Source organism: Mobula birostris, chromosome 4 (genome assembly GCF_030028105.1).
Source record: "Mobula birostris isolate sMobBir1 chromosome 4, sMobBir1.hap1, whole genome shotgun sequence".
Lineage (NCBI taxonomy): Eukaryota > Metazoa > Chordata > Chondrichthyes > Myliobatiformes > Myliobatidae > Mobula > Mobula birostris.
In genome coordinates this window covers 94,384,513-94,409,179 of record NC_092373.1, presented here as the reverse complement: position 1 = coordinate 94,409,179, position 24,667 = coordinate 94,384,513, and the positions used below count along the sequence as shown (strand labels likewise).

General features: G+C 42.2%; 1 protein-coding gene across 3 annotated transcripts in view; it reads right to left on the bottom strand.

The window, feature by feature from the left end:
- The window catches only part of ano7 (anoctamin 7), a 199,348-nt gene that overhangs the window by 16,581 nt on the left and 158,100 nt on the right, over positions 1–24,667 (bottom strand). For 2 of the 3 annotated variants that reach the window (XM_072255797.1, XM_072255799.1), the window contains 5 exons: positions 24,426–24,562; positions 20,180–20,385; positions 19,798–19,940; positions 17,849–17,939; positions 13,722–13,841 (listed from right to left, as the gene is read on the bottom strand). In XM_072255797.1, coding sequence (XP_072111898.1) covers positions 13,722–13,841; positions 17,849–17,939; positions 19,798–19,940; positions 20,180–20,385; positions 24,426–24,562 — 697 coding nt within the window. Of the gene's footprint in view, positions 1–13,721; positions 13,842–17,848; positions 17,940–19,797; positions 19,941–20,179; positions 20,386–24,425; positions 24,563–24,667 lie in introns of those variants that run through there. The other variant, XM_072255798.1, reaches the window with a different exon arrangement.

Here is a 24,667-nt window from a genome sequence, read left to right as displayed (position 1 = left end):
TGAGTGTTTTAGGTGCCAAACCAAATCTCCTTAAACCCCAAATGAAATATAGCTACTGTCTTGCATTCTTTATAGCTGTATCAAAATGTTGGGACCTGGTTAGATCCTCAGAGATCTTGACACCCAGGAATTTGAAATTGCTCAGTCCCTTCACTTCTGATCCCTTTATGGTTTGTGATACCTTGTCTTACCTTTTATGAAGTCTACAATCAGCTCTTTGGTCTTACTGACATTGAGTGCAAGGTTGGTGCTGCGACACCACTCAACTAGCTGGCATATCTCACTCCTGTACGCCCTCTCGTCTCCATCTGAGATTCTACCAACAATGGCTGCATCATCAGCAAATTGATAGATGGCATTTGACCTGTGCCTAGCCATACAGTCATGGGTATAGAGAGAGCAGGTCAGTGGGCTAAGAACACATCTCTGAGGTGCGTCAGTGTTGATGGTCAGCGAGAAGGAGAAATTATTACTAATCCACATAGATTGTGGTCTTCCAGTTAGGAAGTCGAGGATTCAGTTGCAGAGATTCAGTACAGAGACCCAGGGTCTGTAGCTTATCTATCGAGACTGTGGGAATGACAGTGTTAAATGCTGAGCTACAGTCAAGGAACGGCATTGTCAGGTTGTATTGTCCAGTGATGGAAGGCCATGTGATGAGCCATTGAGATTGCATGGCAAAAGACAAATTGAGGTGGGTCCAGATGCTTGCTGGGGCAGGAGTTGACTCTAGCCATGACCAACCTCTCTGAGCATTTCATCCTTGCAGATATGATGGCTACTGGATGATAGTCATTAAGGCAGCTCACACTACTCTCCTTCGGTACTGGTATCATTGTTACTCTTTAGAAACGGGTGGTAACTTCTGACCATATCAGTGAGAGGTTGAAAGTGTCCTCAAGGGCGTGTAACTCTCTAGGGGTAAATGTTGAGATGTCTTCACTAATGGGAGAGTCTTCAATGAGTGGAGACAGATAAATGGGTAATTATAACTGAGTTGTGGATGAAATTGTTCTATATATTACAAACTGTTCTTTATGACATACATGCTATTCAGCCCATTGAACCCGTTCCAGCTCACATGACAATCTTTTTCCTCACTAGCTTCCCTTTGAACCTATTCTCCTGCTGTTCCCAATAAATCCCCACCTGGACCAGGTGGTCTACACCCCACTGTTCTGAAAGAGCTAGCTGAATAGATTGTGGGGGCATTAGTAATGAACTTCCAAGTATCACTAGGGTCTGGAATGGTCCTGGAGGATTGGAAAATGTCACAATGTCACACCACCCTTTAAGAAGATAGATAGAGAACCAAAAGTTAGTCTGACTTCAGTGGTTGGTAAGATGGTAGAGTCCATTATTAAAGATGAGGTTATGGGTACATGGAAGCACATGATAAAATGGGATGAAGTTAGCATTGTTTCCTTTAGGAGAAAACTAACAAATCTTTGAGGAAATAACAGACAGGCTAGACAAAGGAGAGCCAGTGGCTTTTGCTTACTTAGATTTTCAGAAGGCCTTTGACAAAGTCCCACACATGAGGTGACTAAACAAGATAAGAGCCCAGGGTATTGCAGGACAGAAAATTAGCTGACTGGCAGGAGGCAAAGAGAGGAAATAAATGTGACTTTAGATTATTGTGAGCAGTATTGGGACACACATTGATGAAAGGATGAGCGAGCATTGGATAGAGCCCAGAGAAGGTTCACAGAATGATCCTGGGAATGAAGTGTTTGATGGCTCTGGAGTTTAGAAGAATGATGGTGATTTCATTGAATCTAGGTCTTTTAATATTGTCTTCAGAAAGTGGGAGGAAAGCAGAGCACCTGGGGGAGGCCCCGTGGTCTCAGGGAGCACGTGCAAACTTGGAACCTGGGTCGCTAGAGTTGAGAGGCAAAAGCTCAACTGATTGGTCAATCTGTCACCCGGAGGATAGTCAATCTCTGGAACACTGCTCTCACAGAGAAGCTGGGTAATTTCTTTTGAAAGATTGGGAAGCGAGGGCTACGGGAAACTGGCCCAGAGGAGGAGATAAACACTTCAGGCAGCTTAGCCACGGTCATATTGAAGGGTGAGGCAGGCATAAGGAGCTGTGGCCTATTCCTGATCCTTGTGACGTGTGAAGAGGGAATTTCCATCTGAACTTGGAGAGACAAGAGGGATCCTAACTACACGAGAGAGAGGGAGATGTCCCAGATTAAAGAGGGAGAGAGGGAAAAAACACAAGGATGAGCTTCCTGTTTCAAGAGTGATAGAGCAAAACTACTCCAATTAAGGAAGAGGAGGCTCCCAGATTAGAGGAGGAGAAAGGGAGAATTCTCCCTTTAAGGAAGAACGCTCCCTGTTTAAAGGTGAGAAGACCAAGAGAGGGAGGATCACACCCTGTTCCCTTAAAAGCAGAGGGTGTGAGAGAGAGCTCCTTGTCTAAGATTATTGTAAATAGGATTTATGGAAACTTTAAACCCATCAGACAGTTTCAGTTCATGTCCAGCACATTTGTTTATTTTTTTAATTAAAAGGAGAGCCATGAATAGTGGTTCAACTTCATTGTAAGAATGAAGAGAGGGAGAGCTTGCTGCTTACAAAAGGTGAGCTCCCTGTTTAACGTCAGAGAGAAGAATATATTATGCATCGAGAAAACCCCATGGCATGAGCAGGGAGTTCCCCCTCTCTCCCTTCTGTTTCAGATGGGAGCTTCCTTCTTTTTATTTTCCTTAAGGTGGACTATTGACTTCAGGAGACGGAAACCAGAGGTCCATGAGCCAGTCCTCATCAGAGGATCAGAAGTGGAGAAGATCAAAAACTTGAACTTCCTTGGTGTTATTATTTGGGAGGATCTGTCCTGGGCCCAGCACTTAAGTACCATTACAAAGAAAGCACAACAGCACCTCTACTTCCTTAGGAGTTTGCGAAGATACGGCATGACATCTAAAACTTTGACAAACTTCTATAGATGTGTGGTGGAGAGTATAGTGACTAGTTGTATCACTACGTGGTCTGGAAACATCAATGCCTTTGAACAGAAAATCCTACAAAATGTGGTGGATATGGCTCAGCCCATCACAGGTAAAGCTCTCCCCACCATTGAGCATGTCTATTCAAAATGTTGCTGCAGGGAATCAGCATCTATCATCAGGGACTGCCCACCCCGCCACCGCCACCGCCACCCAGCATGTGCTCTTTTCTCACTGCTGCCATCGGGGAAGAAGGTACAGGAGCCTCAGGACTCACACCAAGTTCAGGAACAGTTATCACTCCTTTTGGAATTGGTTGTTCTTTTATGCTTTTAATAAGTCATTAGTCGAATTAACAAGTCTTAACAGGGTTGAAATTGTGGTTTTACCAACATCTAATTTGTAGTTTTCACAATATGTGGTGTTAGCAGACTGGTGGCAAAGCGACATAACAGTTACAAAACAGTTTATCATCTGTCATTTTTCATTGCCTAAGTATTACACATACTATGCCTGTGTGTCTTCTAATAGGCCTTTCACTTATCTTACGAATTTGCCTTAGCTTGGTATAAAAGTGTCCATCTCTGCAAAAATCACCATCGTTGACCCCGTCCTTGTGCCAAGTTCTTTCCTGTAGTTTGATGTGTTCTGAGCCTGTTCCTTTGTTTAAACTTTAAATAAACAATAGTGAAGCAACAAGTTTGCAACTCATTCTTGGACTCCTAAAAGAATCTATGAATTGAAAAATCACCAGATCTGACAATTTTGGCATCGCGAACAGGATAGTTATGAAAACAGAGTTTGAAAATTCTTCAGACAAAGAAGGAACTTTTAGTACACACCTACCAGAAGGCAAGAACATCCTCAATTCCTGAATTGTCAGGGAAATTGTGATTCTGCTTCAGTACACATCTGAAGAAAGTTTAAGAGTGAGAAGAAAACTCTATTGTACTTAGTTATTTGTGGTGGATCCGTGCTAAATATTCTGGGCTGCAACTCTATCAGCCAGGTTCTGACTTTATTGGACACAACTCTACTTAAAATACTCCAGGTTGTGACTCAGGCAGAGTTCTACAAAAATATTTCAGGCTATGGCTCTACTTTGGTATATAATTCCAGAATTATATTTTCGGTCATAACTCTAAACATTTTGGGTTGCAATTCTATTAATAACTGCGATTGACATCTAAGTGAAGGGTACTCATTGAGATTGAACTGAGAACAATGGTCAAAGTTAAGAAGATATGGAATAAGGTTCAGAAGATTTTGGGAAATAAAAAAACTGGCTGGACGCTAGCAGTATTATTAAAGTTAAGAAAGCTTAAACATGCCAAGCTAGAAGGTCAAAGAAATGAAACTAAATGTGAACGTGCTAAGTTAGAGATTCAAGTGTGTCAACTAAATGAGAACATGGTAAATTGACTGAGCAAGTTAATAATTTAACTCATCAACTGGGGGCAAAGGAAGAATGTGGAACATGTTGAAGTAACAGTATGATAGAGACAGTAAAACTTCGAACAAACAAATCTCCTTGTTAACTAAACGAGTGAGAGTGCATCAAGATAAATGTAGCCGTATCGAAATGCACTGTTCAGAGTTGCAGAACAGACTGGAACTAAGCTGCAACTCACAGCAGGAGCCTTCGGTGGGCATTTCTGCCAACCCAACGGACAGTGTTAACAGTGATGCCACTTACATTGGAATGCAGCCAACACAGACATAGTGGCACCTTAGGAACTCCTAGGAAATGTAAAATGGATATAACACTGACTCAACAGAGACCTCAGGTAACTTAAGTGATGATCACTGTGGTGAGGTAACTGGTCTGGCAACCATGTCACGACTTACCCCAGTAAAAACTGAGGGAATGGAGGCACACAAAAATGAAAATAGAGATTATGAAAGGAAATAGGAGGTTTGCCATCAATCACCAGACCCAGGAAAAATTGACAAATGGCCCAAAGAAAGCCAACATCCTAAAAAAAGAAGCTTAAAGGTTTGGGCTGAACTTCAATGAATTAAGAACATACACAAATTGCAATCACATGATGACATCCAAATTCTGGCTACCATGCTGTCTTCTCAGCAAATAAGACAGTTGACACATTGAGCTGAGGATGGTATAAGAGAGGATAATGATAATTTTCCAGGTGGTTGGGATGCAATTAAGAAATGGTTGGAAGAACAAGCCCCGACACAGATTGATTGGAGGAAAGTGGTTGATCAGACAAAAGGCTTCAGAGGATGTTTCTGAATATGAAGACCACGATAGGACAGCTATTCAGGAGTTCGAGGAATAACTGAAGATACTGTATTATACAAGAATCCACATATGGCCCCCTCAAGCCTGCCTTCATGAATGGCTTGAAAGCAGATGTTGCCAAAATGGTGAGACTAACAAAAGCAAATTGGAGTGAAACTCCTGTTTCCTACTGTGATCTGGTGCAAACAGCCAAACAAGTGGAGCGAGCTATCAAAGTCCAAATGAGATCGGTACAGATGAATTATCTGTCTACACCTGCTAACCAACAGAACACGCGGAACTGGAATTCACAGCAATATGATAATTTGCATGTTGGAAATGAACATGATCTACTTTATTTGCTTGATTATCTAGCTTTCAAGGGGCATAAAGCAAATACGGAGAAGGCACAATTGCAACAAGGGGACATGGCTTACTTGGGACAGAAAATTTCCCTGAGGCAAACGAGAAATTATTCAAGATCATGCAAAGGCTGTCAAAACAGCAAACCACCTACAACAGTCAATCATTTCTGGGTTTGTGCAACTACAAGAGCACAGTGTTACGTACCCCATAACTGAGTTGCCAAACCAGCAGAAATGGACCACGTGTTGGAGTCTGGTTTAACAGAAACTAATAAAGTTTTATTAAAGAAATAAGTAACACAGTACTCTAATCGTAAGGATATGAATGCAACAGGTTAGCAATGATAAAACACACGTACACAGAACTAGGGTAATAGGAATCAACCAAGCTCTATCGCAGTCTAGGGGTAAAATGATCAGTCTCAAGTGACGCAGAGTTCAGTTCAGCTTAGTACAGTTCGCAGTAATAGCTGTTGTGCTGTTGGAGAGAGAGAGAGTGAAAATGCAAATTTTGATTCAAACAGACCTTTGATGTTCTTTGCAGTTAGCTTTTGGGTGAACCCTTTTTATGTCTTCTGTGGTCACCGACTGTGACCCTTCCGTTTCGACTACGACCGTTCTTCCGCGGTGAACCCGGCAGCCAGGCAAGGGCAGACACACACACCAGGTTCCCACCGATCATACCCTTTTCACCCTGTGCGTCTATGGTCGGTTCCTGCGACCAGACCTCCAAACTTCAACCAACTTGTGGGGGCACACTGCTCTTCCAGGGTCTCGTTATCTCGTGATCTCGTGGTGTGTGTCGTGCCTTAGCAAACCTGTTCTTTTTATCCCCCTGCTGGGGTATCGCCTGTCCATCAAACTTAAAACAGTTCAGGTTCAAAGAAACCGGTCTGTCAATATTCTGAAATGTGTTTCTTTCTTGTTAATCTCTCTCTTCTCTCTTATTAGCATTTTGAATGTTTCTCCATTGTCTCACTTATCTCTCTCTCATTAGCATCAATCTTCTGATAACTTGGTTTTTCGTCACAACAGATTGATTCGTATACTGAAATTGCTCAACCCCTCACTAGTCTGCTGAAAGACAGCAAGCGCTCTGATGACCCTGTGACTCTTAATGAAGAACAGATAAAAGCTTTTCAAATTTTAAATACTTTATTAAGTACTGCACTGCATTAGGAATCGCTGATAAGGAAAGACCATTGACTCTGTATGTCAAAGAGAAGCGTGGCTGTATGACAGCAGCTTTGACTCAAGAACATGGAGAACAGCATCCTGTTGGTTAGTACTCTGCTAAATTGGAAAATGTAGCATTAGAGTGGAGGTCATGTCTACCAGCAGTGCAAGTAACCTACCTGGCAGTCATGGCTGTTTCTAACATTGTGCTGGATCAGACTCTGAATGTTCAATGTCTACATTCAGTGCATACTCTACTGACTATGAACAGGGCCTCTCTAGTGATAGATACTCAGAGGTCCAAGTGGTCCATTGTTCTTGAGACACCTAATATCATCATTCAACAAGAGCAGTGAATCCAGCTACACTGTTATCATTGGACATGGCAGACCGTGATGATTATGGCTGTGCAAGAACAACAACATGCCAAGAAGATGTAAGGAAGTGCCTTTATTGAACCCAGATCTGATTCTGTACACTAATGACTCCTCAACCATTGAGGAAGGAATGCGAATGGCTGGTTGGGCTATTGTCACAGAAGATGAAGGACTCAGGAAACATGGCTCCTGGTATCTCTGCACAACAGGCAGAACTTAAAGCTTTGATTGGAACCTGTAAGCTAGCAGAAGAAAAATGAGCCAATATCTACCCTGATTCTCGATATGCTTTCAGTGTCATCCATGACTTTGGAAAACTGTGGCGACAAAGAAGATATCTTGTCTCTGCGGGAACTCCAATCAAAAGGTCTACTAGTATGAGAACTCTGGAAGCATTACAACTGTATTGAAATGTAAAGGTTACTCCAAACAAGAAAACAAAACTGAGTCCATTTGAAGTTGTAACAGGGTGACCTCTGCCACTACTGGAAGCCCTCGATCTCAGAGAGGCTGATATACACAGTATGGCAGAACGTTGATTGATTATTGTGTGAAATTATCCCACATTGTTTAGTCTGCTTCTCAACAGATGTCTGCTGCTGGACTGGTCCATCAGGAGGAGGGCGCACCAGTGAGTGGGCCCTGCTCATGAAACCACATAAAGACCCCTGGGAGCTCAGTGGGAAGCTCCTTACCAAGTACTGTTAATTACCAAATCGGCAGTCGAGGTAGAAGATAAAAATACGTGAGTACTCGCCAATCACTGCAAGCGAGCTAAAGCGACTCCAGATTAAGACAAGTGCTGTGAGAAGACTTCAAGCAAGTTAATAATTATTGGACATAATGGATTTTATTTTGATGTTTATTGCTGTTATATTGTGACATTTTGGGAGGGGGGTGTTGTGGTCGACAGCCCGCCCCTGCAATTTCTAATGACTAATACTGTTTATTGTTCTTGTGTTAAAGTGCTTTTGTGGGATTACGGTGGGGAGTTCCAGTTCATTTATTGTTACATTTTAACTTGGGTTATTTGCTTGTGTGTTTGTGGGTCACCCAGAGAGATTATGAAAGTTTCCAAAGCAATGACACTGCTGGCACCATGAAAACAAGGGTTTGTTTTCAGATCTGTATGGCATTAGATCTTCGAGCAGTTAAGGGAGGAATATGTGCAGTCACAGGTAAGAAACGTTGCACCTACACAACTGACCCTATTCATGTTATAGTCCAGACAAACTAGTGGCTGACCACATTTGTAAAGTAGTTACTAAACTACATCAAACTGATGGATGGGATTTCTTTAGTTAGATTCATTTCAGTCTTGGAAGCTGGGGTTACTCAGTACTAAAAGTCAATATATAATATGCATGATCATAATCTACATTTTAATGCTTGTTTGAAGACGATCATCACCAGAATAATCCAAACTCGTATAAAAGTGCCTGATGTACCCAATTATGATGTAATGTTATAAATGCTTAGAAGAACATATTGTATATATATTCTTCAATATTGAACAACTGAACTAGCTTTTTATTACTCTGTAATGTAGATATTTCAAGTTTTTCTGCTCTGAATTTTCAGACGTAATGATTCTAAATGTGTAATTTAGAATCAAAGAGAAATTGTTGGAATCAGTTTTTTACGCTTTTAGTTGAATTAATAAGTTGTAACAAGATCAAAATTGTAGTTTTACTAATAATTTGCATTTTTAACTTGTATTTTCACAATATGTGGTGCTAGACTCCATTTCCAGTGGCAAAGGTACATAACAGTTTATCATCTTTCATTTTTCATTGGTTAATTGTTAAATGTGCTATGCTTGTGTGTCATCTAATAGGCCCTTCACTTATCTTAGGAATTCGCCATAGCTTGGTATACAAGTGTCCATTTCTGCAAAAATCACCATAGTTGATGATGCCTTTGTTTTTGTTCCAAGTTCTTTCCTTTAGTGTCATGTGCTTTGTGCCTGTTCTTTGTTTAAACTTTAAATAAACAATATAGTAAAGCCACAAGTTTGCAACTAATTCTTGGACTCCTAAAACTAAAAGAGCCTGTGAATCGAAAAATCACCAGATCTGACAGCCCTCAACCATCAGGCTCTTGAACGAAAGGCGATAGCTTCACTCAGCTTCACTAGCCTCATCATTGAAATGTTCCTATGGAGTCACTTTTAAGGACTCTTTGTCTCATACGCTCAATACTTATTGCTTATTTATTTATTCACCTATTATTACGTCTTTCTTTTTGTGTTTGTACACTTTTTGTTGTCTTTTGCACACTGGTTCAACGCCCAAGTTGGTGTCTTTTGTTGATTCTGTTATGGTTATTATTCTATTATGGATTTATTGAGTATGCGTACAAAAAATGAATATTAGGGCTATGTATGATGACATAAATTTACTTTGAACTTTTGAACCCTTTCCTCTTCGTTAAGCAGGAATTCTCTCCGTTTCCCAATAATTTATCAGGGAGCTCCCCCTCTGTTCCTCTAAGCAGGAAGACTCTTATCCCTCCTCCTAAGTGGGATAATCTGTGTCTTCCCCTTTAAGTATGAAGCATTCCCGTCACTTACGGTTTTGATCAGGGAGCTGCACTCTTAACCAGCGACTCGCTGACATACACATAGAATTAATCTCTATATTTTACTCCATGACACCACCTACTGGAAGGCGGGAGAAACATTCAGAGAGGAATGCATGAAACTGCAATATTTACACTCTTCTTATTCTATTCACAGGTAGTTTGGGTTGAGTTTTGGCCAGTTCAACAGAATGCCCAAATTATGTGGCACACATGCTTACAGGAGAGGCTGATGCTATTGGACTTGAAAGAATATCTGGAGCAGATCCATAATTCTCTCAGTCAGAGCCACTTCACCTGTTCGTTTCTATTGGAATTCAGGAAATTTATGGAATCAGGCAAAGAGTTATTGTCTATTTTATGGAATATAATATTCGTGAAATTATAAACCAGCAGATAGCCCATCAGAATTTTTGCATAATTCAAACTGGGATTCACTGACTACCTTACAGCTTTGCGTTGTGACATTGACAAGAAGCCCAAAACGTTGACACATACTCAGATGCTGCCTGACTCAGTGAGTTCTGGAGTCACAGAGCACTACAGCACAGAAAGAGGCCCTTCAGCCCATTTAGTTTGTGCCGAACTGTTATTCTGCCTACTCATATCGACCCACACCTGGGCCATAGCTCTATACCTCTCTCGTTCATGTACCTATCCAAACTTCCCTTAAGTGTTGCAGTTGAACCCACACCCACTGGTTGCACTGACAGCCGTTCCATGTTCTGAGTGAAGAAGTTCCACTTCAGCTTCCCCTTAAATATTTCTCCTTTTACCTTTAACCTTTGATCTCTAGTTCTAGTCTCACACAACCTCACCTTGCATGCATTTAACCTATCTATAACTGTCTTAATTTTGTCACTCTGTCAACTCTAACCCCATTAAATGTTCCTATGACCCAGAGAATAAAGTTCTAATGTAATTAATCTTTCTCTATAATATCCCAACTCCTGTACGCAATTCATGAAGGTCAATGTGGCAAAAGCTCTCCCTATGACCCTATCGACCTGTGACACCACATTCAGGGATTATGGACCTGTATTCCACCATCCCTTCATCCTACCACTTTCCTGAGCGCCCTACCATTCACCACACAGGTCCTACCCTGCTTTGTCCTCCCAAAGTGCAACACCTCACACTTGTCTGCATTAAATTTCATCTGCCATTTTCCAGCCCATCTTTCAAGCTGGACCAGATCCTACGGCAAAATTTGATTGCCTTCCTCGCTGTCCACTTTCACAATCTTTCTATTATCCTCAAATTTGCTGATCCAATTTATCATCCAGATGGTTGATATAGATGACAAACAGCACCAATCACTGTGGTACACCACTAGTCACAGGCCTCCAGTCTCAGACGCAACCATCTACTACCACTCTCTGGCTCCTCTTGAATGGCAAGCTTCTGGACCAGCTTACCATGCACCAAAGGCCTTGCTAAAATCCATGCAGACATCTGCTGCCTATATAGTAAATGCTATGCACTTCCTCCTCCTTAACCAGACCTCAATATCTCTCAAAAACCTAGGCTTCCTAAACCTGTTAGCCTTACCTTTGATTCTAACAGGAACATGCAAGCTCTGCTCTCAATATATTAAGGAAACTTTCCTGAGAACACTTGACAAACTCGTTTCCATCCAGTCCTCTTACAGGGTGGGTACCTCAGTCAATGTTGTGGAAAGTTAAAATCACCTAACACAACAAGCTTATTTTTCTTGCAACTGCCTGCTCTCTCTCTCTACAAATTTGCTCCTTAAAATGCCAAAGACTGTTGGTATTATATAATCCCACTAGTATGATCATCCCTTTCTCATTCTTCAGTTCTGCCCTTATACATTCAGTGGTCACTTAATTAGGTACCTCCCGTACCTAATGAACTGGTCACTGAATTTAAGTTGGTGCTTTTCTGCTGCTGACATGGATCATGACCTCAGGCTGCTCACCCTTCCCCTTAAGAATGCTATGGACTCAGTCCGAGATGTCCCTGACCCTGGATCTGGAAGGCAAGATGCCATCCGGAAATCTTGTTCTCATCCACAGAACCTCCTGACTGTTCCCCTGACCAATGAATCCCGAATTCCTCTGCCCGCTTCTTCACTCTCTTTCCCTGCTAAGTTACAGAGCCAGATTCAGTGCCAGAGACCTGATTGCTATGGTTTTCCTCTGCTAGGTTATTCCCTACCCCCTCCACCCCCCCCACCCCTGATAGTATCCAAAACAATATACTTATTGTTGAGGGCAATGACAAAAGGCCTGCCCTGCCCTGGCTGCCCATCCCCTTACTCTCTCCTAACAGTCACCCTGTTACCTATATGCTGCACCGACCTACCTATTAATGTACCTCTTACCAAATCAACTGCTCCAACTTCCGAATGAGCCCAAAGGTCATTCAACTCCAGCTCCAGTTCCCTAAAGTGGTCTATAACCATATAACAATTACAGCACGGAAACAGGCCATCTCGGCCCTTCTAGTCCGTGCCAAGCGCTTACTCTCACCTAGTCCCACCGACCCGCACTCAGCCCATAACCCTCCATTCCTTTCCTGTCCATATAGCTGTCCAATTTTACTTTAAACGACAACATTGAACCTGCCTCAACCACTTCTGCTGGAAGCTCGTTCCACACAGCTACCACTCTCTGAGTAAAGAAGTTCCTCCTCATATTACACCTAAACCTTTGCCCTTTAACTCTCAACTCATGTCCTCTTGTTTCAATCTCCCCTACTCTCAATGGAAAAAGCCTATCCACGTCAACTCTATCTATCCCCCTCATAATTTTAAACACCTCTATCAAGTCCCCCATCAACCTTCTACACTCCAAAGAATAAAGACCCAACTTGTTCAACCTTTCTCCGTAACTTAGGTGATGAAACCCAGGTAACATTCTAGTAAATCTTCTCTGTACTCTCTCTATTTTGTTGACATCTTTCCTATAATTTGGTGACCAGAACTGTAGACAATACTCCAAATTTGGCCTCACCAATGCCTTGTATGATTTTAACATTACATCCCAACTCCTATGCTCAATGCTCTGATTTATAAAGGCCAGCATACCAAAAGCTTTCTTCACTAACCTATCCACATGAGATTCCACCTTCAGGGAACTATGCACCATTATTCCTAGATCCCTCTGTACTACAGCATTCTTCAATGCCCTACCATTTACCATGTATGTTCTATTTTGATTAGTCCTACCAAAATATAGCACCTCACACTTATCAGCATTAAACTCCATTTGCCATCTTTCAGCCCACTCTTCTAACTGGCATAAATCTCTCGGCAAGCTTTGAAAACCTACTTCATTATCCAAAACTCAACCTATCTTAGTATCATCTGCATACTTACTAATCCAATTTACCACCCCATCATCCAGATCATTAATGTATATGACAAACAACATTGGACCCAGTACAGATCCCTGAGGGACACCACTAGTCACCGGCCTCCAATCTGACAAACAGTTTTCCACCACCACTCTCTGGCATCTCCCATCTAGCCACTGCTGAATCCATTTTGCTATTCAATATTAATACCTAACGATTGAACCTTCCTAAGATGCTGCAACTGGGTGCACTTCTTGCAGAGGTAGTCATCAGTAACACTGGAGGTCTCCCCGTCATCCCACATCCCACAAAATAAGCCCTCCACTGTTATGACTGTCATTCCCACTGCTTTAACTGTGCAATAAGGAAAGAAACTTACCAGAAATTTACCTCTGCCTCTTCTCGCCAAAACCTCTTGTGCCAAGGCCTCAGCTCCCCATTCTAACCCTGACCCACTCACATAATGGCTGCTCTGAAAAATGGCCACTCTGCTTAAACCCAGCTTCTTTTTAATTGGCCTTTGTCAAGTCTCTAATAACCAAAACAATTTCAAGTGCCACAGAAAGTCCTGACAGGCTGCACTGACTTTTTTTTTAAAAATCTGGCACTGAACTCCACAAGTAACTCTCACCACAATCTCATGCTCACAGTTTCTCACAGTTTGTTTTTTCTACTATGAAGTACACAGGTTATTTGATAGAATTACCTGGTTCTCAGCCAGGGCTTGCTTTGCCATGTACTGTTCCCTCTTCATCTTTATTTCTACCGACTCAGGCACATCTGGGACAAGCAGATCGATCATTCGTGCAATGAAGAACACCACGTGCTGTAGGAAGGACAGAGATGAGGAGTAAAAATAAAGAGAAGTGTCTTTGTGTAGCAACCAAAAGAGTTAAGTGTTGGTGAAGCATGAATTGAGCTCTCTGTGCCTCTAAGGGGCACCGACGGCAATGCAGTACATCACACCAACTACCTTCACTTTACTGGTCTGCCTGTACTGCACTTCCTCTGTATTCCGCATTTTGTTTTATTTTCTATGATGTCAGTTGTCCTGTGTATGACATGAACTGCATGGGTGGTACACAGACAAAGGTTTTCACGATATGTCAGCACACGTAACAATAATAAACCAATTCCAATTCTACAGGCCCAAGCTCCTATCTTGAAGTTCAAACCTCCTGCACCCTTTTAGCTTGTTAGAGCAAAGGCAGATGGCCTGCACTGCCTCACTCCTGCACACCGGTGTATTCTTTCAACCTAATCAAACATTCAATCTCACTCCCAAAAATTCTGCGCTGCCTCTCCTCAACAGGAGAGGTATTTATCTATCCAGCACTCTTCAATCTCCACATCCGAATGGGATATTTCACTAAGTAGAATAACTCCGTCGGAAACACTGTTCACAGCAATAGTTGAGTCGTGAATGTTTGCTTGTTGGATTGATTGGGTCAGGAAAGTCGCTCAGTAGATCAGACTGGGATAAAAACGAGAGAATCTGAAGACGCTGGAGATCCAAGCTACACACACAAAGTGCTGGAGGAACTCAGCAGGCCAGGCAGCGTTTATGGAAAAGAGTACAGTCAATGTTTCGGGCCGAAACCCTTCGGCAGGAAGGGTCTCGACCCAAAATGTTAACTGCACTCTCTTTCATAGATCCTGCCTGGCCTGCTGAATTACTCCAGTATTTTGTGTGTGTCTCCTACTGGGATAGTTTGCTCAGGAAAGTTGTTGGATTTTTGTTGCAATTAATGGAATGACTGGATCAACTGCCCTGCTCACAGGGACGATTACATCAGGAACGCTGCTCACTGGGACAATCAGATCAGGAAAGGATCAGGTGCATCCCTCACTGGGAAGATCGGGTCAGCAAGCGTACTGGAATGATTGGGGTGGGAATGCTCTGCTGGAATGATCGGACATTCTACATTGGGAATGTTGCTTTGGGATCAATCGGTCATGATTGGATTGGGACTGGTACTGGGATAGTTGGATGGAAGTGGGTCATTGGAATGACTGGGATATGATACTACTGCAGTAAACAGGTCAGGAATCTTCATTGGGATGGGAATAATGACTGCTGGAATGATTGGGTCTTGTTATTAAAGAATGGAAGGGGTTTGTCTCAGCCCACCAGGCCCATGCCAGCTTCTGCAGAGCAACTCTATCAGCTGCAACGCCCTCTCCTTATTTCTCTACCCCTGCAACTCATGCACTCACTCTCTCACACACACTTCTGTCAATTCCCCTTTGTTCCATTAGGGGTAAATCACAGTAAGCAATGAACCCATGTTTGGGATGTGGAAGGAAGCTAGAGGATCTGGGTCAGGACTGTCACTTACTGGGATCATGGGCTTGGGAACATCAGTCATGTTACTGGGAGGATTGGGTCATGAGAGTCACTTACTGGAATCATAGGCTTGGGAACATCAGTCAGGAATGTTACTGGGAAGATCGGGTCATGAGAGTCACTTACTGGGATCATAGGCTTGGGAACATCAGTCATGTTACTGGGAGGATCGGGTCATGAGAGTCACATACTGGGATCATGGGCTTGGGAACATCAGTCATGTTACTGGGAGGATCGGGTCATGAGAGTCACATACTGGGATCATGGGCTTGGGAACATCAGTCAGGAATGTTACTGGGAAGATTGGGTCATGAGAGTCACTCGGTGGGATGATTGGTTTGAATTTGCTGCTCACAGATGGCTGGACAGAAGCAGTCTTTGCTGGCGAGGCTGTCTCAGGAATATCATTGGGAAGGTCAGGTTGGGCGTGTTCATTGAGATGAAAAGTTTAGGTAACGGATTTGAAAAAAGGGAAAATGTCTGGGAAAAGCCTTGATAATTAGGGTTAGCGTATTGCTTATGTGATCTGTTGGCTTGTTGCAATTTTCCTAGAATTTTAATTTCCAGTTGCAGAAAGGATATGCTGTGGATTCTTATGAGGGCAACTGACATAGCATTAGAGCTTGTCCTGTTGGAAGTAGGCATGAAGTATCTGGAACCAGAATTAACAGATGATACTTGGGGTCAACTGAAAGTTTTTTCTGAGTGAGATCAACAGGGTTTGTTTATTGGGCCTGGAGGGAGAGGAATAAAGTTGTGTAAATGGAATTAAGGTACAGGTCAGCCAAGGCGAAGTAGTCTTGAGGAGCCGAATTATCTCACTTTGTTCCTTATGAGGGAACATCAGCGTGAGGCTAAGGTACATCTCCCATACTCAAGCAGAGGGTGTTTCTTGGTTGGGTTTTGATGATTACTGTATGATGTGGATCATTAGAGGCTAATGGTACTAGCATGGAGAGAAGATGGGTTGAATGGCAGGAGACAAAGAGTGGGAATAAAGGGAACCTTTTCTGGGTGGCTGCCAGTGACTGTCGGTGCTCTGTGGGGGTCGGTTTTGGGGTCATTTATTTTCATGTTATATGTTGGTAATATATCGATGATGGAATTGTTGGCTTTGTGGCTAAGTTTGCAGACGATACAAAGATAGGTGGGGGCGCAGCTACTGTTAAGGAAGCGGAGAGTCTGCAGAAAGACCTAGACAAATTAGGAGAATGGGTAAAGATGTGGCTGATGGAATACAGTGTAGGAAATTGTTCGGTCATGCACTTTGGCAGAAGGAATAAAGGCATAGACAATTTTATAAACAGAGAGAATTCAGAAATCAAAGTGCAGAGAGTTCTCATGCAGGATTATCTGAAGGTTAATTTGCAGCTTGAATCAGTGGTAAGAAGGCAAATTTAATGTTGGTATTCATTTCAAGAGGACTAGTACTGTATATGAAAGTGAGGATGTTATAGAGCTAAGGCTTTGTAAGTCACTGGTCGGGCTGTACTTGGAGCACTGTGATCAGTTTAGGCCCTTATCTAAGAAAAGATGTACCAGCATCGGAGAAGATCCATAGGAGGTTCATGAGAATAATCCTAGGAACAAACGGGTTAACGTACGATGAGCATTTGGTGGCTCAGGGCCTGTACTCACTGGAGTTTAGAGGAATGAAGGGGGCTCTCATTGAAACCTATCAAATATTGAAAGGCCTAGAGGGGACCTGGAGAGGTTGTTTCCTATAGTGAGGGAGTCTAGGACCAGAGGTTATGGCCACAAAATAGAAGGACGACCTCTTAGAACAGAGATGAGGAGGAATTTCTTCAGCCAGAGAGTGCTGAATCTGTGGAATTTGTTGCCACAATGGCTGTGGAGGCAAAGTCATTGTGTGTATTTAAAGCAGAGGTTGATAGGTTCTTGATTAGTAAGGGTGTCAAAGTTTACTGGGAGAAGGCAGAAGACTGGGGTTGAGAGGGATAATAAAACAGCAATGATGGAATGTGGAGCAAACTCAATGGACCAACATCTTCATACTTCTCCTCTGTCTTGTGGTCTGATTTTACTCAACAATTGACTGGTCTGCACAAGGACTGCACTCTGTAGTGGTTCTGTATTCAAGGGCTTCTATCTCATGGGTGGATGAAATGCAGGAACTTTATCTGGAAGCTAGTTGGAGACATATTAATTGCAACAGTGATGTCAAAAGATTTTATTACATCATTAGTAAGTATATTAGCTTATCTCTGAATTTCATTAAACTCCACAGGTGACCCTAAGTGACAGTTGCCTACACTTGTTAGACGTAAACTATTCCTTCATCGCCCTCATAATCCTACTCCATCAAACATCTTTTTTCCATTTTGTCCAATATTTAACATTTTTCAAAGAAAATGAAAATAGTATTTTTTCATACTAATAACTTTCTTCTGGCTTGGAAGACATAAGAATGATTCTCTTTGCATTGTAATTGGGGGCTTTTAATGTCCTATCTCCTTGTGACTCACCTCAAACACAATTACAAAGCCAAAACGAATAGCCATCAGGTTCCAATATGTCAGGGTCAGGTGGCCATTGGTATCCCTGAGCTCTCTGTACCTACAGATCAGTAAATATATACATTTACATTAAAGAGTGACTTAGTTTAGGTAATAAGCTAACTATATTGTTCCTGTGTTCACACAGTCTTAGACAAGGGTGTACATTGTGCACATTCCTTGGATCCAACTTCACAAGTAAGGGCCTTTATAAAATTGCACCTGGAGTTATTGCTTTTGGATGATGAATTGATTAAAAAATGAAATTAAAACTCTAAGTTTCACATATACTTCTTTATCTAAAACTTCAACCCAGAAATATGTGCATATCAGTTCACCAGAGGACACTCTTCTTCACCCACAGTGGTGAGTACCTGGAACACACTGTTTGAGAGTGTGGATGAAGTAGGGTCACTGAAGATGAGCACACCAATCACTCAGGCATAGAAGCCCGTGGAACAAGTGATACGGCTATCCTGCTTTGTTTTTCAGCTCCCTGAATTTCCTGTTGAGGTTCACACATCAAGTTATTTAAAGCCTTCCCAACAGTCCCTGCAAAACTCCCCGCACTTTAAACTAGAGGCTACCAACCACATACTTCTCAACAATTTCAGTTCTTAAAAATCTCAGAGATTTAAAATCAATTTTTCACAATACATCTTTTGGGGATGGGTTCCAAATTCCCACTGCTCTCCGCACATAGAAACATTCTCTAACTTTTCCAGTAAAGCTGATTTTAATTTTCAAGCTACACTCTCAAACTAAAATAGTTTCCTGTCCTTTAACCCTATTGGTTTTCCTTAATTTCTTGAAGTTCTTATGCATAACTTTCTGAATTCCATGGATCCTGGCTTTTGTTTGCAGAACCTTTCTTTATACATAATTCCTGGTATCATTCTAACCACTTTTCCTTATCCTTCTGAAGTGCGTTGCCCAGAACCATCAAACTAGATGGTGCATCTAACTAGAAACTTGTAAAAGATGTAGCATAACTTCAATTCACTAGAGATAGAATGACCAAAATTCCAGCAGGCTTTTGGATTATGTTCTGTACCTTGCATTATTATTTAATTATCTGTTTCTATGCATTATCAGTCTCCTTGAGGCTTTGCACCATTCTGGAAGTTCTTTGTTCAAAGCATTTTCCATCGCAACTAAATGATGTCATATCTACCTGCGTTGCCACAGCTTTCCCCAGTCATAACCTATTAATATTGCTTTGTAATGTAGCTCTAAAGGTTGACGTTAAAATAACTGGATTTACTGGATAAGGTACAGGGAGACGGCCAGCATCCGTGGATCTGGAGCACCTACAAAAGAGAGGGATGAACAGTCTTTACAAGCTGACCTTGTCTGGCTCTTGTACACTCTACCAACTGCCGATTCCTGCTCAGGTGTTTGATTCATGTGCACTTTCATGCGATAGAGAGGTCTATTTAATTTCTTTGTCCTGTTATTGTCCACTATATCAGTGTCACCACCTACCCGTCTAGTCAAATCCAATAACCCCAGTCCACATTCTCCTGAACTTGTCTTGACTCATCCAATAAGTCTCTACTGACCCATTTAATCTCTGTCTGTTTTTCATTATGAGCTCCATTCAACCTTTTAGTCACCTCTCGCAGAAAAAGATCAGCTTAATGTACCAAAGACTCATTTAACCTTGTAAATTATGGTCTTACTCCCTAGAGAAACTTCCACTTTACCCATTCAATCGTACTCTTTGGGATACATCCCTTCCCTCTCTCTATCCCAACCTTACAAAATAGGGTATCCGATTTGAAAAAGGGCCAGATTTTTAATCCTGTTTTGGGAAGCACAGGTTTCAGTGGATGAAGAGTACCATGTCTTTCCAGGAGTACTCCTGAAGACTCATTGACTTGGTCCCTCATTACGTTTTCCCCCTAATCATGCCTTACCTGCACATGGTATGGTTCTGAAGGATGAAGTTGGGAGGCGAGTATGCCAAGGTGAAGTTAATGTAGCCGGTTAGATCAATCTGGTACGTGTAACGATAGAAGAGACGAGGCAAAAAATCTGATGTGAACGCTATCAGGAAGGCCTATTGAGAGAAGATAGCACACATAACTTTGGTACTCACCGTGCTGACACATCTCAGTACAGTTACACCAAATGAACAACTTATTTACATTAGCACAGCAAACTGTCTCTGCACAGCAGCAACTAACAGCAAAATCTGAACGCAGTGCAGGGCAATCGCATCCCTCGTATACTGTGGAGACCAGAATCCATTCTTTAAGGACAAGGTAAAGTACACGTTACAGATGCCAGTGTGCTTACGTTACTTATTACAGCTAGCTTGGTGATGGTCTCCAGGATGTCAAACCAGATTCCGATCCCCTGCGCTTTCTTCACAACCGGCCGTCGGTACTCGCAGACAAACTTGTGGGCATCCAGGCGGATTTCTATCCAGTTATTGAGAAGGGCAAATAAAGGGGCCAGTGGGCAGGCAGCCACGAAGATGGTGATGAACCCAAACTGAAGGACTGCAGGATAAAGAATAACAGAAACCGTCAGAAGAGATTGCTATCGACTTGTGCCTGGCTGGGTATCAAAGAAAATAGTCTGAATACCGTGTTTTGAGTTACTCAGAATGGCTGAAAACACTTCCCAGTGATGAGACAAAGCAGGACCACTCTTCCCATTTCAAACTCACTCACACGGCAAATAAAATAAATTACCATTTAATTTGAGAAATCAGTGATGGCCATAGAGCTCCTTCACTCTTCAGACTGTTCTGCGATCTTCCTCGTTCACACGAAATGTCAGATCAGTTTAAAGGCAGCAATGCTGCACTTTCACAGGATTAGACCAATGGGTCTGCCTAGACCATACATTGAAATCCCTGTCAAGGTTTTGTTCTTAGTTTGTCCCCTTTTGTAATTTCAACACATATTCTGCATTCTGCTTTGGTTTCCTTCTGTACTATCTCGAGGTATTAATGTATTGGAATGATCTGCAAACAAAAGCTTTTCACTGTATCTCAGTGCATGGTACAATAATAAATCATTGCTTATTAATTGATTTAAAGGCAAAGGGCGAAGAGTGTCATGCAAGACTGATCGGAAATCTGCAATTCCAATCCTACTACTTAGCAAACCACCGAGTCATAATGAAAGGCTGGTCCCACATCAGAGAACAACTAGGGATGGGTAAAACTGTTTACAGTGGCAGAGGCACCAACACTTTAACTGAATTTACAAAGAGCTATAACTGCCGTCACTTTCTCTGCAGGATGAGCTGGGGTAACTTACTCCGTAGGTAACAGACCAATACCAATCAAGAAATAGTTTGCTTACACTCAGTAGCTGATCCCCACTGCCACTCTAAACTATCACATTCTCTAATAATAGCTTAAACTCACCATTACTCCAAGTAATACCTCATAAAAACTACAAGGAATAAAGTTATCTTTAAGTCTTAAGGCACCACAGAACTATCCAGAATATTGTCTTGAAAGACAAAAAGTTTCAACCTGGCCAACAATTATTTCCCAACCAACATCACTAAAACAAGTTACTTGACAGTCATCATAGCATAGGAACTCCCATTGAACATATTAATTAGGATAACTGCTGCCTTTTTATACATATTTTATACATATTTGTAAGGTGTTCTGAGAGATCGGTTATACAAGTATTTGGACAGCCAACGGCTGATTAAGGATAGTCCGCATGGCTTTGTGCGTGGTAGATCGTGTTTATCGAATCTTGTGGAGTTTTTTGAGGAGGTTACCAAGAAAGTAGACAAAGGAAAGACTGTGGATGTTGTCTACGTGGACTTTAGTAAGGCCTTTCACAAGGTCCCACATGGGAGGTTAGTTCAGAAGGTTCAGACACTAGGTTTCCATGGAGAGGCTGTAAACTGGATTTGAAATTGGCTGTGTGGGAGAAGACAGAGAGTGGTAGTGGATGATTGCTGCTCAGACTGGAGGCCTGTGACTAGTGGTGTGCGTCAAGGATCTGTGCTGGGACCATTGTTGTTTGTTTTCTATATCAATGATCTAGATAATAATGTGGTAAGTTGGATCAGCAAGTTTGCTGATGACACTACGATTGGAGGCGTTGTGGACAGTGAGGAAGGCTATCAAAACTGGCAGAGGGATCTGGACCAACTGGAAAAATGGGCCAGAAAATAGCAGATGGAATTTAATGCAGACAGGTGTGAGGTGTTGCATTTTGGAAGGACAATGCAACACCTCACACCTGTCTGTATTAAAGGTAGGACATACACAGCAAATGGTAGGGCACTGAGGAGTGTGGAGGAACAAAGAGATCTGGGAGTTCAGGTACATAATTCCCTGAAAGTGGCGTCACAGGTTGACGGCATTGTAAAGGAGGCTTTTGGCATCCTGGCATTCATAAATCAAAGTATTGAGTATAGGAGTTGGGATGTATGGGGAGGTTATGTAAGACATTGGTGAGGTCAAATTTGGAGTATTGTGTACAGTTCTGGTCACCTAACTATAGGAAGGATATCAGTAAGATTGAAAGAGTGCAGTGAAGATTTACTAGGATGTTGCCGGGGGTCTTCCGGAGTTGAGTTATAGGGAAAGATTGAACAGGTTAGGACATTATTGCTTGGAGCATAGAAGAATGAGGGGAGATTTGATAGAGGTTTACAAAATTATGAGGGGTATAGACAGAGTAAATGTGAATAGGCTCTTTCCACTTAGATTAGGAGAGATAAATACAAGAGGACATGGCTTTAAGGTGAAAGGGGAAAGGTTTAGGGGAAACATTAGGGGGAACTTCTTCACTCAGAGGTTGGTAGGGGTGTAGAAGGAGCTGCCATCTGACATGGTAAATGCGGGATCACTCTTAAGTTTTAAGAATAAATTGGATAGGTACATGGATAGGAGAGGTCTGGAGGGTTATGGACTGGGTGCAGATCAATGGGACTAGCGGAATAATGTTTCAGCACAGACTAGAAGGGCTGAATGGCCTGTTTTCTGTGCTGTAGTGTTCTATGGTTCTATATAAAGCATTTCAGGAGTTGCAAAGTATTTTGTGATGACTAATGTTGTAAGAAACACAAAAATGAAAAATCCTTGACATAAACATCAAATACAAAAGCTCTAATGAAAATCAAATAACTGCAGGTGCTGGAAATCTGTTTAAAAAAAGCTGCTGGAAATACACATATCAGGCAGCGTCTGTAGAGAGTAAAAAGTTAATATTTCAGGCTGGCCATTCTGAGGGCAAGCACAGGCAGGAATACAAGCCAATGCAGACTCACAGGCACACACACAAAAAGCTGAAGAAAGGAACACAGATCCTTGCCACACCCTTGAGGATTTGGCTTGCAAATGTGAGCTCTCCCAAGATTCTTCCCTTCAAGTCTGCAGAAAGCCTGGGGCAAAAGATGCAAATCAAAAAGCTGCCAGCTTGGCCACTAATGGAGCAGCTATCACGGGGAATTCCCTGAGCACAGAAATATCAGTGGGGTTGCATACAGGTCCGTGTGGTCAAGCAGCAAATTCCTGAGTGTGATGCAGCAGAGTGGAGGGAAGTTGGAGCACAGAAGGTGAGTGTCCCTTCAAAAGGAGCAGCAACAGAGCAAACAGCCCCACGAAAGCCCGGTACAGTCATGACTGCTCAGCAACAGACATGCTTTGAAGCATGTCCTACATTTTACCCACTGTGCTCAAAAACTGTCTTGTAATAGTAACTAACACTACCACATGCATGGCTAACATACAAAAGTTGTCACCAGTGCAAGCGTGAACTGTGGTCAGAAGAGCCCAATAAAATATCAGAAGCCGTGCAGTGTAGTATGGAAATAGGTGCAAATGTATTTAACTTTGTATGTCTTTAATTTTCATCCAGCACCATCCCACTGTTCTTCCAGATAAGTAGTCATAAAAATAAATATACATTTACATTTGAAGTCTATGATTACAACTTGACCTCATTAAACTGGGCCATCTGTCATGTGATAATATTTACATTGTTGTGCTTTGTAGTTGACAGTGGTACTACGGTATCATTCTTTATTTGTCTGTGCTGTTTAGAAAGGTTTACACTTCCCAGCTGTTCTGAGTAACACCAAGGGTTTGTACAGAGGGTTGTAAAAATTCAATTGCAATATCTCATCACAGCAAGGCAGGGTCAAAGTACCTTCATCGGGTTTCAAACCTAGCCCATCATCCAGAAAACTGACATATAACATGAAAACAAATGGCCCGAGAACCGACCCCCGCAGAGCACCGAGAGTCACTGGCAGCCTCCTTTTATCCCCACTCTTTGTGTCCTGCCATTCAACCAATCTCCTCTCCATGCTCGTACCATTGAATGATCTACATCCCCTAACAATCCCCTTGCAAATGAAGTTGGTGTCAAACAAGTAGAGCAACTTAAAAGTACTCATCTCAAATAAAATGTGAATTACTACTCTGTATCAATCATAATTACGTGAAGAACTGAGGGAGGAAGAGAGCCCTCTGCAATCCATCTTCAAAGTCTCATATGGGACAAGTTCATAACTCATGCACTGATGCCCATTTGAGCCACAGTGCGGTACTTACCCATCTCAAGATACTCATCAAAGAGTCCTTCACAATCCAGCAACTCGTAATCCCTCTCCCAGGGCTGAAGCACTGGATTGGCCTCATCGTTGACCAGGCTCCTCAATTTCTGCTTCTGCCACCAATGTTTCAACTTCCTGTTCAGTAATTTGAACAAAGCAAACAGGTAAGTGAAAGCTAAGTAGTTCAAAATCTGACCAATGAAGCCATTCACAGCAGAAAGCCGACATCTCAGCTGCACC